At 41.0% G+C, this 15,373-nt stretch overlaps 1 protein-coding gene across 5 annotated transcripts in view; it reads left to right on the top strand.

Moving 5' to 3' along the window:
• SEMA4D (semaphorin 4D) overlaps positions 1-14,578 on the top strand; it is a 96,524-nt gene extending 81,946 nt beyond the window's left edge. For 2 of the 5 annotated variants that reach the window (XM_017821154.1, XM_017821152.1), the window contains 4 exons: positions 1,212-1,418; positions 11,935-12,144; positions 13,533-13,630; positions 14,183-14,578. In XM_017821154.1, coding sequence (XP_017676643.1) covers positions 1,212-1,418; positions 11,935-12,144; positions 13,533-13,630; positions 14,183-14,212 — 545 coding nt within the window. In that variant the 3' untranslated portion in view covers positions 14,213-14,578. Of the gene's footprint in view, positions 1-11; positions 295-1,211; positions 1,419-2,368; positions 2,661-11,934; positions 12,145-13,532; positions 13,631-14,182 lie in introns of those variants that run through there. The other 3 variants (XM_017821156.1, XM_017821153.1, XR_001875839.1) reach the window with 3 other exon arrangements.
• Positions 14,579-15,373: the final 795 nt, after the last annotated feature.

The raw sequence follows: 15,373 nt of genomic DNA, 5'->3' as shown, positions 1-15,373 counted from the left end.
CTTGTTTAAAGGTTTTTTTCTTTGCTGCTTTTTAGAAATGTAGGTACAACAATATCAGTACAAAACATGGAGTAAGTGGGGAATGGGGAAGGAGGAAATAAATGCTTTTCTTTTTTTTTTTTTGTTTTTCCTCCCCCCACCAGCTAGAAAGCTGGACATAGTGATGTTTTATTTTCTATACAAAACTGGATTTTTTTTTTCCTTTAGTTAATGATACAGTACAGGCAAGCAACTGTCAGTTAGCAGTGACAAGGAAAGAGGTTTCTTGCATTGTAGGAGCAAAACAGGAATCAAGAAGAACTAACTCCAACAATTCAGCTGGTGACTCTCTGAAGTGGACTGTAAGGACTCAGCCTGATGAGAAAACGTTGCCGATTTTTTTTTTTCTTCTTCTTTTCAGATTCAGAAATAACTCAGCTTCTTTTTGTGACAAATCTTTGCAGCATCACCCTTTGCGGATGATACCTTCCACTCTCCTATGCAACTGGAGACTGAAACTGGAGCTGCTTAAACAATCAGTCCTTTGAACTGTTTATGTGAATCATGCCTGCTGACGTGAAAGTGTGCATTTGTTCTCAGCCTGGTTCACAGCAGCACTGTTTGTCTGTAAAAGCATTTTGTGTGCAGTAACAGTCCTGAAGAGTTGTTCCTCTCACTGCATCTTTCTGTAAATATTGCTAGAAGTAGAATTTGTTTTAACAGTAAACAGCAGAATGCCTGGGCTGCTTTTCTATGTTGAACTTCCATAATTTAGACCATCTTAGTGTAAACAGTTTATATTTTATAAGATTCAGTTTGGTTTTATTTTTCTATTTTTAATTATGTACATATAACAGAATAAATATTAAAATAAATTGTATTATTTATGAAACGTGACACAGTGACACTGCTTTCCATTTGGCAAGCACTGATGTTCCTTGTGGTTTCCTTTAAGGGGAAAAGCGAGAACTTTCATAATTAATTCAAAACAGCCTCTCAACTTCAGATGAGCAGGTTATAACCCAGGGGGGAGGGATTGGAAGGATGGGGGGAAAAAAATGTGGGTGAAGGAGGAAAGTGCTTTTCTCTAGGGGCCAAGGGACATTTCCTCTTACTACCTTTCTAAAATTCATTTGTCTTTTTGCATTATTTCTTCATTGTGTGATGTATTTCTTACAACTTTTTTCCTTAGTACCCTTTTACTTTCTTTTCTGTCCTCTTCTGTCACACAGCCTCATCTCCTATACCTTTCCCTCCTACTGGTACCTCCTTTTTGTCCTGTGTGGGAAGTGATTCACCTCCTTCACCCACCAGTACCCAGCCTGATGTTTGGTCTAGCACAGACCCCATAAAGGTCATGTTGTTGCCACCTTTCCTAAGTGACCAGACACAGCATGTTAGTGTCCGGGGACCTTTCCACCTCTTCTGCCAAGCCACAGGTAAGCTGGAGGACCCCTGTATAACCCATCATGGTCTGCATTAAAGGCTGTACATGTCACCATGTACTGTGTAAGTTTTACTTTTCTGATGCTGGGGGGAGGGGGGGCTGTTGGAGGGGCAAAGGGGAGAGAAGAGAGAGACAGTTTCAGGGTACCACTTCCTGATTTTATTAGGCTAGAGTAATGTTTAGCAGGTAGATATTTTCGTTGTCAGTGTGTATGCAATTTAAAAAACACACTTGTATTGGATTTGAATTTGGCATATTTTCTGGGCCAGGTCAGTTGTTCTTTTTTCATCTTATTTTAAATGATGAAGGACTTACAGTAACAATGAATTCCATTTTATGATGGATGTATTATCTGAGGTGTACAGGAGAAGGAAAAAACTATTTTCTCCATAGCAATTCACTTACTTTCCAGCTTTTGTTTGGATTGTTACGAATTATAGTTTGTGATTGCTGGTTTAAGCTGAGTGTGATTTAATGGATCTGAACAGGTCCTTGGATGTAACCTTGTTCCTTAAAATAAGAGATTACATAGATGGAGGAATTTCAAAAACTAGCATGGGTTCACATTGGTCTCAGTGTGAGTATTATCTGGAGTCAGATCAAAATGCATAAATTCTTATTAGTGTAGATCCTAACAAAGGCATTGTTTTTATTACCGTGGCTAAAAAGAGCCACGGGTGGGATGAAGGTTCTTTCATAGAATGGAATAATTTAGATTGAAAAAAGGCCTTTCAGCAATAATTTGTTCACTTTTTCTATAGACAGTTCAGAAGCTTCATTGTGCAACATGAAAAACACTATAATAGCATAAATAGCACAAAAGATTTAAACAGACATGGAATTTATTTTAAAATTTCTTTTTCTTTCATCCAGCTGTGCCTTTTTTAAAATGATGCTCATGCTACTTTTGAAAATTGTGATTAATTGTATTTGCCTTGGCAGTGAAGGAAGGAGCAGTGTCCTAAAGTCAGCCTGTGGAATTCACTCCTCAGGAGGTGTAGGGGTGCATATTGGAAGAAACTGTCAGAGCCACCTGACATCCAGGAGATGCAGTGATGGCACAGGCAGGGCCAAGGTGCCCCAGCTGTCCAAGCGCTTCTGATTCATCTCAGGAAGCAGTGAAAGACCCAACTTTGTGTTACAGATGGGGGATTTACTCCCTTTGGGAAACAAGCAATTGGCTGATACATCACACCCTTTTCATACCCAGAATTACAGCTCTAGTCTGTTGATTTAAAAAAAAAACAAACACCACCCCCCCAACCCAACAAATGCAAACCATCCTCCTGAACTGACGCAGATACTTTGCATCTTTCTGGGTTCTGCATGTGAGGGTGTATACATTTATCCTGAGTGGGGGGTGACTAAGCAAGTGCTTTTGCTAGGAAAGTCTCTGCTTGGATTTATTCACATTTCTTCAGTGTCTGTTGATATTTCTTTATATAAACATTGCTATGATGGAACTTTATTTCCCTTGGCTGTGAATATAAGGAGAAATGTGTCTACAAGGAGCAGAAAGGTTAAGTGAGACGGGCAGAGAGTTAAATGTTGTGCCTGGTTGTCTGCATAAAGGATATGGTATCAAGCCAGTGTATGATGCAAATATATATGCAAAAAAAAAAAAAAAATCACATCATCCAGTCAAAAACCTCAAGCTTATTTTGACTTGAGTTTCTAATGTTATTTTATGAGAACTGGCGAATCTCTTCCTTTTTTTTAATTGTAAATGTCTTGTTTCAAGCTGTCTGGAAACTCAGCAGGAGTTGGTGAGTTCTTTTGCTCATCTCTTACTCATCCCACATGTTTTAACCTGAAAGCTAGCTTGGGGTAGCACTCTACAACCTTGTAACTGTCTGATTTCAGCAAGGTGAAGCTGAAGTGGATAAAGCACCAACAGCCACTTGTGACATACTGTTATTTTTTTTTCCTGAAAAAAACCCTAGTTTGTCAAGAATGGGGTACTCCTGCCCCACCTGAAGAGGAAGGAATAAATCTGCCTGCTCAGCTTTTCTCCCAGTTCCTTTCTCTCTGCTCCCCTGAAGAGTCCCACATTTCTCCAGAGACCTGTTTGCACATGGGCAAACATCAGGCTTCCTGTGTACTTTCTCTACTAGAATTTTCTCTCCCATTACAGAATTTTTTAAGCCCTTTACAGACATTTTAGGCGAGCTTCAAATAAATTGAATGAAATACTACACCATCTGGTTCAGGGGGGACAGACAACTGATGGTGTATGCACCTGCTTTATAAATTTCTCTGTTGAAATTAGGTACAGTAGAAACAGGCTTTTCCCAGCAGTTTTGGTTCTGCTTGGAGATGCTTTACTGACACCTCCTCCTCTGGTATTAGAGCAGTATATCCATGTTTGTAACTTCCCAGACAAGTGATCATGCTGAGCAACAATTTAAATGCTTATTTTATAGTAAGACACGCTGCAAAACACCATTCTTTATGTGTATTTCTGCCCTGTAGATTCAGACTCGCTGTGTCCGTGGTGTCACATCTCCCTTTAGTTCGTCTGCAGCTGGAGGTTTTACATAATGGGTTATTGTCAGCCTTGGTAAAATTACCCCAGGAGTGTGAACAATAAAAGTCCTGTGAACTTGGCAATATACTCCAAAGCAGTTGCTACTTCATGGAGCTGCTGAGATGGGTATGTGATAACACCCACACGCAGTGCCTGTTCCCTGTGGTTATACTCTTGTAAAGGGAGTGCCAGAAAGCTTCCCATCCGTGGAGGAAAAAGATCTGTAACTTCCAAGAATCAAGAGTTGCGAGTGGTTCAGTAGAGATTTCTCTCTCTCTCTTGCTTTGGTGAAGCCTCAAGTTGTGCTGAGAGGCACGGAGAAGGGTGGAGAAAGTATAAACTGCAATGCACTGCTCTTTACTAAGCACTGCTGCAAGACTCAAGGTGCCTGCAGAGTGAGTCTGAAAGAGACCCTGCCCCGGGCTGTGTGCAGGAGCCCCAGGGCTGCCTGTGCTGCTGTCACCACGTCCTCGTGGGCTCAGCAGAAGGGCTCAAAAGCCCCTGTAACCCTTGGTGTGCCTGATGGGTTTTTTTCCTGGGAGGAGGAGCTTGTCTGTCAGAGACTGACTGACCCACATAAATAAGTCATAAGTTGTGCGTGGGTTTTTTTGGCATCCTTTACAGGGTTGCATGATCCGTGGAGCCCTGGGGTGATGTGGTCTGGCTGGGAGCTCAGTCAGGAGAGGTGTGGAGGAGTGCAGCACCCAGAGCAGGATGAGCCTGCGTAGGAATGTGCTTCGTGTGAGATAAAATGTTAGTGCAGTATTACCAACCACAGCACTTAAATCACAGCGTGCATCTTAAAATGGAGTTTACCAGGGTTGTTACTTTTTTACTCTTACAAGAACACAAATACCAAAGAGCAGTTTGCCGTGAGCATACACTTGTGGTTCATAACCAATTGCATTTGGTGTCTCTTAATGTGAATTATGGCTGTGGAGAGATACAAAGCAAGGTTTTTGAAACCTGAAAATGTTTTAATTAGTAGCCTAGAAAAGGTAAGCTCTGCATGTCTCAAGGCAATTCAATCCACGGCACAAATATTTTAAAACTTTATAAAATCTTTTAAATTTTTATGCAGTGTATTTTGAGATTTACACAGTGATGCTTTCCTGAAGCAATGCTCTTGACTTAAATTTGCATGCTTGCTTAGTAATCCACGTTCAGTTTGTCCTCATGGGAATGCTGAATTTGGACCTTGTTAAACAATGCCGTATCCCACTTTTATGAATTAGCTTCTTGGGTGTTTTGTCTCGTGCTGTGTGCCTGTGACTCAATTTCAGTGTCTCTGGCTGCAGTAATCTCACAGTTGCCGTTTCTTTGAAATTTTGTAGTTTTGTTCCAATTCTTTCAACTGACTAAACATCACATAAAGGCATCTTGGTACTGTAAAACCATTCCTTAGTGCAGGTCTCTGATATGACACCTGTTTTTCATTACTTGAGATGCATCTAGAAGGTAAGTTGAAAAATTAAAATTGTTCCTTTGATAGAAAGGGACATGGAAGTCTTAAGGTTATAAAATCGAGTCTTAAGGTTAGAAAATGTCACAGACCAATTTTGCATAAAACTCAACAGATATTAGAGGTATCCTTGTTACTGTAGATTTCAGTATGTTAGGGCTGTAATTATTTTACTGGAATGCTGGCACTTTTTACAGGCATAAGGGCTTGCTGAGACCCTCTTACATCTAACTCTGCATGCAAACCCAACAGCATTAAACACCTTTGTAAGTGCTGATGTTACCTGGGTTCTGTTGGCTTCCTTCATAGTGACTTCTGTAAGAAAATTGAAAATTTATTTTACGAGGACTGTGATATGGGTGGTGCATTCTTAAATTCTGGCATTACGAGCAGATTTTGAAACACTTCTGTAGGAATTCCCTTCACTGTGCAGTTTCATATGTAAATGCTATGGTCAAGCTAAGAAATACATGGAAGGGTGTGTAAAAAGAATACATTTTCCTTTTTTTTTTTAAACTATATTAATTTTCTTGTAAGGACTAGAGTAAGTTCAGTGTAAACATAATTAAGCATAAGGTGCATCAAGGTAAAAAAGGGGAGAGCAAAAAAAAGAATTAGAACCAAAAATGTCTTACTCATTTTTTCCTCAGAAGATTTTTCTTATTCTTTCTTCTGCTCAGCAGAGTCTTACCTTGCACAGGTAAGATGCAGCTGGCTGCATTCATACAGGTTTTTCCTGTACAGTGAATAAAATGGTGCAGTTGGGAAAGCTCTTCTTGTGTGGCTTTTTTTGTAATTTACAAATGCTTAAAACACTAAAGAAAAGACACCAAAAAAAAAAAATCTTTCTCCCCGTGGGGGAATCAGTCCAGTAAGGACTGGTAGTTTGTTCTTGGTGGCCTGCAGGTGGTTATTACTGTTGTAATGTGCTTAAAGCATTTCAGGCTGCAGNCACATCAGTAGGTGTGTAAAGTCCTATCTGCTGCATCACACCTCAGCAGAGGGCTTGGCTAAACTGAGCCCATGGCAAGGTTTTCAGAGCTGCTCACTGGTACCAGGGCAGAGTTTGAAGAAGCCCATCCTTTTGCAGTATTCTCCACCTGAGTTTGATAGGCACGTGATTATGGGAAGACTCCAAGGGCACAGGAAAGAAAGGTTTTGCAGAATCCGTGTCAGCTTTTGTAGCATGACTAGGTAGGTGTAAAAGGAGAAGTTTGCTTCACACTGGGGTCTTTGAGGCGCAAATGTAACTTCTAAATGCCTTTTGGGATGTCTTCTCTTGGGAGAGAAAGGGATTCAGTTTGGTTCTTACTTCTCTGTACCATTTGCTTATAAGGGTTTGCTTGGCCTCCCGGCTTAGCCTTTCTCCTTTTGCAATTCACCATAAGGATTTTGCTAATGCAAAATTCTTGCTTCAGTAATGCCCCAGCTTGGAGCAGTACACTGGTATTAACTACAGCCTGGCCACGATTGAGCAGCTGTATTTCCCAGTCCTGCCAGGTGAGATGTGGTTGGAATCTCTGGAGTGCAACCAAAACTTTTACACTATTTTCCTCAGCACATCTTGTTACCCCCACCAGCCTGGATTGCAAACTGACTACCTGTACAGTTATTTTTATTCCCTACAAGAGCTACAGCCTGTAGACTTGTGATTATTAATCCATGGGTGTGATGGCTGATTAACTGGGTACTAATTTGGAACAAAGTTTTCATGTCTTTTTAATAATTTCAGCAGAAACTGTTGCCAGAGCTGCTTCAGTTTGTGTTACTTGCACTGTCCCCTCAGTGGAGATGAAAATCTCATTTCCATCTCTTCCAGTCATCTTCCTGCTAGATCCACCTGGCAAACAAAGAAGCAAAAGCAGTGGTTTGTGTTCTCTGGAGAACAAAAGTGATTTTTGGAGAGCACGTTACTCCCCTTAAAACACATTCTCCAGTTTTCTTATTTTTAAATTCAGCATAGTATCCTTGTTAGCTGATAGGAGGGCCAAAGATAATTGTGCAAACTCAAAGTGGAATATCTTTTTTTTTTTTCTGCCAGTTGTTTAATTTTTCTTCAGAGGCAAGTTATCTGGGTTCCAATTGCAAAACCCTTTTTCTGGACCCACTCGAGGGAACATCTAAATAAATAAATGCTGTTCCTGCTGGGAAGCATGGACAGTGACCAGCTGAGTTTTCATCTGAGGGGGCGAGTCAGACATTTTCCCAACCTGCTTTTAAATGCCTCTGTGAGAAGACAGATGCCACGTCCCACTTCCATCTGCTGTGCATCATCTCTGGGGACTGGTTACTGCTCCCAGCAGCTGCTTCCTGTTTCCCAGGAAGCACTTCCTGCTTTTCATCTGCCTTAGCGAGGCTGCATCAGTTTGTGGTGTTGATGTTGCACAAACAGATTGATGATTTATCGAAGCTCCCAGCTGTTTGTTGTGCTGTAGGTTGTGCTTTCTTCAGTACCAAACATTTGGTGTTGGAAGCAACATTCTTCTGGCATTTCAGGTCTATTTTCCTTGACTTTTTAAAGCGATTCCTTTTTCCTGTCGGGGCTTGCTTGGCCTTCTGGAATGCACTGCCCCTACTTCAACAAACAAAAACAACCACCAAAAAACCAAAACTACGAAAAAACCCTCTCCAGTTGCAGAATGTATAGGCTGTGTAACTTGCACACTATTTTCAGAAAACTGCAGAGATGCTTGTCTCAGTTTAGAAGTTCTTTCCCCTGTTTTCCAATCAGTTACTCTCTGATGGCTTCATTTACTACTGATTTATTATTCTAGGAGCTTACCAGCAGCCATGACTCAGACTCCTACAGATCAAGACACTCTTAACCAGCCTTAAATCTGTCATTCACACAGGGGGTAGTGCTGGTTTTAGTGCTCCATATTAATGATTGACCAACCTTTTCCTGGGCTAACTTTGATCTACGATTCAAAATAACCTTCCTGCATCCAGGTGATACTGCCTTTTTACAACTTAATCTGTGCTCCAGATGAGAGCTTCCTGTATGACCTTGATTTTCAGGAATCTGTGATGTTTGCTTCAGCAGCATTCAGCAAAGCCACAAGCTAGATAGCAAGCATTAAATCCACATGCCACTTTTTTTTTTTTTTAATCTGCTGCACATGGAAGTGGTTTTGGTTTGTGCTGGGTTTTAGAGGGGAGGCTTTTCTCCTAAACTTCCCATCACTGTGGATAGCCTCTGGTAGCAATTCTGTTTAGATTATAGGGATTTGTATAAAAGACTTTTCGTTACCCTGATGGAATTTCTCTGTGGGATACCTGTGGGTTATCTTCCCTGGATTTCAATTTGCTGTCAACTTGGGATAAATTAGGTTAGCTGTTGAAAGCTTTAAGAGGTTTAGGGTTGCTGGCAGCTCCTGCTTTGCTTTACCAACTCCCCTCTCTCTATCTCGGGAGTGTTTTTCTGAATATAGGGAAGCCTTGCTCTAGTGCCACCCTTCAAGAACCAGCTTAAAATCCAGGTAGAACATGTGCTAAACCAGCAGCAGTGGGGTGGCACTGCTCAGGGTCTCACTGTACAGCTTGACTGGGCTGCTTTGGAGATGCCTGCACAGCTCTGCACATCACAGTGTTTGGCACAAGGGGCGACCGTGGCCAGTGCTCCCTCCCCCAGCTCTACTTACTCATTTAAAAGGAGGAGATTATGGATTATCTCCAAGCTGTCTTGAAAGCCCTGTGTCTGTTAGGATGTGATGTGTATATGGCAAATGTTTAATTTGGTCCAGTTTAGCAGGGCACATCCCCACGCTGCTCTGGATCTGCAGCTGTGTCCTTCAATTCTTTAAACCTGGTTTTATTTACCAATTTGTTTTACCCTTAGGTCAAATTTACACCAGTAGCTCAGCGAACACAGACTATGGGAGAAGCTTACAAGCAGCTGCAGTGGTTTAAGTTTTTATGGTGTGACTGCCTACATTTTTTTTCTCGTGGAAAATACTGAGGAAAGATCATCTGGGTATTAAATACATGGTTTGTTCAACCCAGCCTGACTTGACATAGACCAGAGAACCCCTTCTGCCAGCAGAAACTTAACCTGGACAATTCCTGGGCTGTTCCTCTCTGGGTAGTGCCATTTCATTGAAACTACTGAAAGCAGAGGTATAGAAAATGAGATCTGTATGGGAAAGAAGCAAACACTTTCACAGACACTGGAAACTGTGAAGGGCTTATGCAAAGGAAAGGGGTAGTTCAGACAGTGCAGCAAAGTTTTTTGCATTTTTTATGTTAATTTCCCATCTAAAATCAAGGCAGTGAAGTTGATTTTACTTAATCACATTTTATTATTATAATTTATTGAGGCAATGTTTTCAAAGTTAACTCTTTGAAGTATCTTTCGTGGTTGCTTAGACATAGCTAGTTACATATCTAGACTGTTGTGCTGTTTAATTCTCTGCTTATTATGATCTAATAAGTTTACTTTTTTTAATCTTTCAAGCATTCTTAAAGTGGATGGCAAAGTAAGTAGATGAGATGTGTCATAAACTCGTATTTTAAAGTTTGCATTAGACGTGTAATTAATTTGTATTATAGCAACAGTAGAAAACACAGATTATATGTTCATATTATTTTCCTTCGCTTTCAAAAAAATAATTCTCTAACCATTACATTCGAGTCTGAATTAATTTCACCACAGAGCTGTAGAAAACTTGCATTTTAACAAATGTGATGGAAAGCTTCTGCAGATGACACTGTTTCAGCGTATTTTTCCTGTTGTTCCATCCTGAAAATGAAATCAGAGTGGAGAAGGTTATTGGGTAAAATTGCCAGGTTGCAACTTCCTAAGGAGCCAGCCTGAACCATCACAGCTTGAAAAATTTCTCGTTTAGGGAAATCATTGGACTTTAGTCTTCTGGTGAAATGTGGATCTAAGCTGAACTTTTTGCAGATTTTCAGCACAACTCTGATCTTTAGCACCAGAAAGTAGAGCAGGTTCTCTGATAGGAATAGTACATTTGAAGTAATTTTAGGGACCTGTCCTGCACTGAACGTGCCACTTCCTTGCATGTCCCTAAAATGGTGCTTCAAGATTTCTGTCTTTCTGCTGTGCTTGTACTGACTTCCTCCCAGTTGTCCAAATTCCAACTTCAGCATTATTTTACTGGAATAATTTGTGCCTGGTTTCAGATGTCCCATGATTCTAGCGAGATGTAACCTATCTGCTGTTAACTGCAGAGTAAATACAATCATCCACAAAACACCTTTTTTTTTTTTAAAAAAAAAAAAAAAGAGTATGTGCTGGACTATTCTTTTCCGTGATTTTCAGTCCAGCATGTTTGCTCTCTCCACTTTGTTAGAGCTGTTGCCAAGTCCTTGGGACTGTGCCACTTCCCTCGGGGAAACTCTGCAATGCTTTAATTAGATTACGTTCTCTCTCATTCACCCTTACTCCTAATTTGTGTGTGTATCTGTGGCAGATTTGGAAATAAAACTAGTAAGAGTTTAACGTGACACACAGAGGAAGTGTACAGATGTAAAAACTGTCCTTTTTTTTTTTTTTTTTTTTGTCTGCCTGCATGATTATCTAAAACTAATTGTAGATTTTTCTGGGGAACAAAATACCACATCGATTTCCAATTTGAAGTGCTCATGAAGCTGAGTTCTGTAGTAGATTACCCCTTCTGTCAGGACATATTTGGAAAAATAGCTTATCTTCTTTCTACCCCAAATTTCTCTTTATGACCTGTCTTGCTAAGACTAGTCTGGATCGTAGGCCCAGAGGGAGAAATAGGCATGTTTTTAACGTCAGAATTACTGCAGAGTTCTTAGTTTGGCCCAGATATCTGTATTTTAAATGAAAAGGCTCTGATGTGCCAGGTACACTTCAGCCAACCTTGCTAATTTTCTGGGAACAGCTGTTCTGTCCTTTAGGCTACTGTCAATCTCTGATTTACTCAAACGTTGTCCTTGCAGGTTAAGACAAATAATAGCAACAGAGCTAAAAAATGAGACTGTTCTTTGTTGTTAATCCAAGCTTCTTTCAAGCTGTGTCTTGCTTAAGTGACTGCTGGTCCCATGCTTTTTTCCAGCTGTGTCTCTTTCATCACTAGTTCCAGCATCCTTGACACACTGAGCTCTTGAACGCTTTCCTCTCCTGGCCTTGTTTTCACATTCTGTGAGGCGTGTCTCAGGTGGTCTCAGCTTCCTACCAGAAGCCTGATCAGCAGTAGGTGATGTGTCCTGGCCCTCCAGGAAGTCATACAGGCAGATAGTGTTGATGTTCACAATCTGCTCCACCATCTCCCTTTGGAGAATCCACACAGAATTCCTCAGTACATATGAACTCACTTGCAGCTTCGGCTTTGAACCTGTAAGTTACCAGTGCTAGCTCATTTTTATCCCAGGTTTTTGATACCCAGAATTTCAGCTGAAGAAACCTAAGAAACATTACAATCAACCATCTATGCTTATTTAAGCCTAATCTTGAGGTAGCAGGCTTTTGTTATCTCTTCAAAGACTCATCTGGTGTTTTCTTACAGAATAAGCTGACTGACGTTTTTACAGGTCCGGATGGTTCCTATTTTGTCTGGAAGAAGAACGGACAAACAATGAAGGCGTGCATCATGGAGCAGTCTCACGTGCTGCTTGATGGCAGAGTGCATGTTCTGAGCTGGGTGAAAGATTCAGTGTCAGAAAACACAGAGTACACGTGTTCATTCGTCTCAGAAGTTGGGAATGTGACATCGGAAGTGCTGATCACCGTGGAAGATAAAGGTAGGATTGTTTCCAGCATATGCCGGGTTTGGCCTGAGCTTGGTATGAGCAGACTTCTGTAATGCTTACCCATAAAACGTGCATATCTGAAGATAACTCTTGCCTGCTGTATTGTAACCCACTTTGGTTGTACATGAAGAGGTTTTAGAGCCATAAAAACTCCTCCTTCCACCCCCTCCCACAAAGGACTAACCTGTAAATTAGCAGTTATGATCTAGATATTAAACCAAAACCTGCTAAACTAATGACATTGAAAGTTAGATGAGTACTAGAGAGTTACAAATAGATACTCTGCTGGAACTCTACAGGGTGAAGTACAAAACTTATTTCATAAGGACTTAAGGAAGTCAGACGGTAAAGAGACACCTCCGATATCCAGGATTCTTGAAAAATCAGATTTGTAAACCACCTGTAGTTGGGTGAGGTCAGTCCTCACTGCTCTACTTGGACACACACTAAGCAGGAGGGCAATTAGCTAACTTCAGCAACTGTGCAAGATTTTTGGGTATCCAAACTGCCTACTGCACCTAGCTCTTGAGAACTTATCCAGGGCTGGAGAAGTTCTGAATAATCTTTTTAAAGGACAGCAGGAGTGTGGATTTTATTGGCAAGGTGAAGGAATATTTAGTTAGCTGGTGAATGTGAGTTCGTCAAGAATGGCTAATGCTGCTTTTTTCAGTGACAGAGAAAAGCAACAGGAGTTTTGCAAGTTATGCCACCGCTTTTAAGTCTGTCTCAGAAGCAGAATGAAGAGCATCTCCATGAAACTAATGTAAATATAAAAAAGAGACAGGGGCTCTCACTGTGCTCTAAAAGCTGTTGCTACTGTTGCTACTGTCCCAAAGGATAAATAGAAAATATTATATCCTCACCAGTGTTACATTCTGCAAGAAAAGCTGGCAGACAGAATCAGCACTAGAATTTCATCAAGAGGCAGTAACATAGCCCTTCTTAAGTTCTCAATGGGAGGAAGAATAAGTAATTATATAACATTACTAAAAAATTTAGAATTTACTAACTGGACCCAGTCCTATCACATCACTCTTGTCCCCAGGCTCAGTATGATCTAACTGGAGCACTGCTGCGCTTGTTAGATGGGTTTGAACTCCTAATTCGTAGGTCATACTTTCTTGATCTCAAAGCACAGATAAAGGCACTAAATCTGTTTACTTTGGAGACTATTAATTTTGCTGCAGAGGGAAAGAGACACAACCATTTCACCAGAACTTAACTGCCAAATAACATGAAAGGAGGCAGAGCAAAATGAAGGACAAGACAGTGGCTTCTTTCCTTCTATCCCAACCTGCCACAGCAAGTCCTGCAACTGAACAGGTACTGACTTCTCCACCATGACATGGCTCTGTAATCATCCCATGTACAATTCTCAGGCAGTGCTGGTCAGGATGCATGGACCAAAGACTTTGATACCTGGAGAAGTGCAATCAGTGAACATGCCACGATGATGCAAAACTGGAGGAAAACATGGGTAAGAATTTTTGGAAAAGGTATCCCCTACAGTGCTTTCTACATGAGGCACAGCAGTCCCAATTTTATAAACTGCCTCTCACACTTCTGCAGCTGAATGTATTGATATAACAAAATGATTAGTGTTCCTGTACATGTCATCATTGTGACCCTCTGTGCAGTAAAACCTGCTCTGTGAAATTCCCTGCAGTTATGTCAGCTTGTTCTTTCAGTCCACTAACCACGTGCTCATCAGTCAGTAGTTCTCTTCCTGCCCAAAACAGTAAATCTGTGTATACTGAGTATAGTAGATTAATTTCAGCACATCTGTGGACTAACTGGATTGCAGAGACTACTGGACTTCATGAATGGTACTGTCCATTTAAAGGAAAATAGCCCATATCCAGCTATTAATGTTTTGTTTTGTTTTGTTTTTTTTTTCCCAACAGTTAAAACAAAGATTACTTTTGAAAACTTTGGATATGACATGTGGAACAGTTAGCATAGGCAGCCTTTAAGCTCCATTTTAATTTTTAAAGCAATATTAACACATCATTCTGAAATTTTTCTTCAGGAGACCTGCAACAAGAAAAACAGCCTCTGATGGACAAAGGCATGAACAGGCTAGAAGGAGAAACGTATGCAAGTTAAGAGTACCTGGTACTCTTATTATTACAGCATTTGGAGATGTCTTTGCAGGTGTTAGTGCTGGCATTAAAACTGATATTCAAGAGAATCAACTCAAGCGTGAAGTGGAAGGGGATATTCTTACTGCACCAAAGTAACAAAGTTAGTTACATGCTGCAAGAAAGTTCCAGCATGGGATAGATGGCCTATCTCTGGTTTTCGGATGCCAGCTATTCCAGCTTAATGAAGGACAAAAGTAGTCTCACTAAGACTTGTGCTGCTCAAACAACATATGATGTGAATCTTCTGCTTTGAGTTCATTAAACAAGCCAGTTAATTTTGACCTTGAGTATCTTGGCATATGACTTAGGAATTTAAGATGTGGATCACATTTATTTAAAGGCATTTCAACTTGTACACTTATTTCCTTCTGTTTCCCCTCACACTCTGTTGCCAGGGTTTTGAAGAGCATTCCTTTCTGGGGTCAGCAGCTTGGATCTGTTCATGTGTGTTTCCTTGGGTAGCTGTGCTGGCTTTGGCTGGGGTAGAGTTAATTTTCTTCAGTCTAGTATGAGCCTGTATTTCAGATTTGTGCTGAACACAGGGTTGACAATACAGGGATGTTTTTGTTATTGCTGAGCGGGGCTTACACAGAGCCAAAGCCTTTTCTGCTTCTCATACTGCCACGCTGGGGAGGGAAGCTGGGGGTGCATGGGAGGCTGGGAGGAGACACAGCCAGGACAGGTGACCCAAACTGTCCCAAGGAATATTCCAGACCAGGTGACATCCTGCTCAGTATATAAAGTGGGGGGGAAGAAGGAAGAAGGGAGGGACATTTGGAGTGATGGTGTTTGTCTTCCCCAGTAACTGTTACAGGTGATGGGGCCCTGCCCTCCTGGAGGTGGCTGAACACCACCCTGCCCATGGGCAGCAGTTAATGCATTCCTTGGTTTGCTCTGCTTGTGTGCAAAGCTTTTGCTTTCTATGTTAAACTTTATATCAACCCATGAGTTTTCTTTTACCCTTCCACTTCTCTCCCAGATCCCTCTGTGAGTGACTGAGAGGTTGTGTGGTGCTTGGCTGGGGTTAAAACCATGAGAGTAATAAAGTTTCTGTACCAAATAAAGAAGTTCTGAGT

The sequence above is a fragment of the Lepidothrix coronata genome, unplaced genomic scaffold, assembly GCF_001604755.1.
Source record: "Lepidothrix coronata isolate B3197 unplaced genomic scaffold, Lepidothrix_coronata-1.0 Scaffold89, whole genome shotgun sequence".
Taxonomy (NCBI): Eukaryota; Metazoa; Chordata; class Aves; order Passeriformes; family Pipridae; genus Lepidothrix; species Lepidothrix coronata.
Note: the sequence above shows the minus strand (reverse complement) of the source record. Positions and strands in the feature narration are given on the sequence as shown.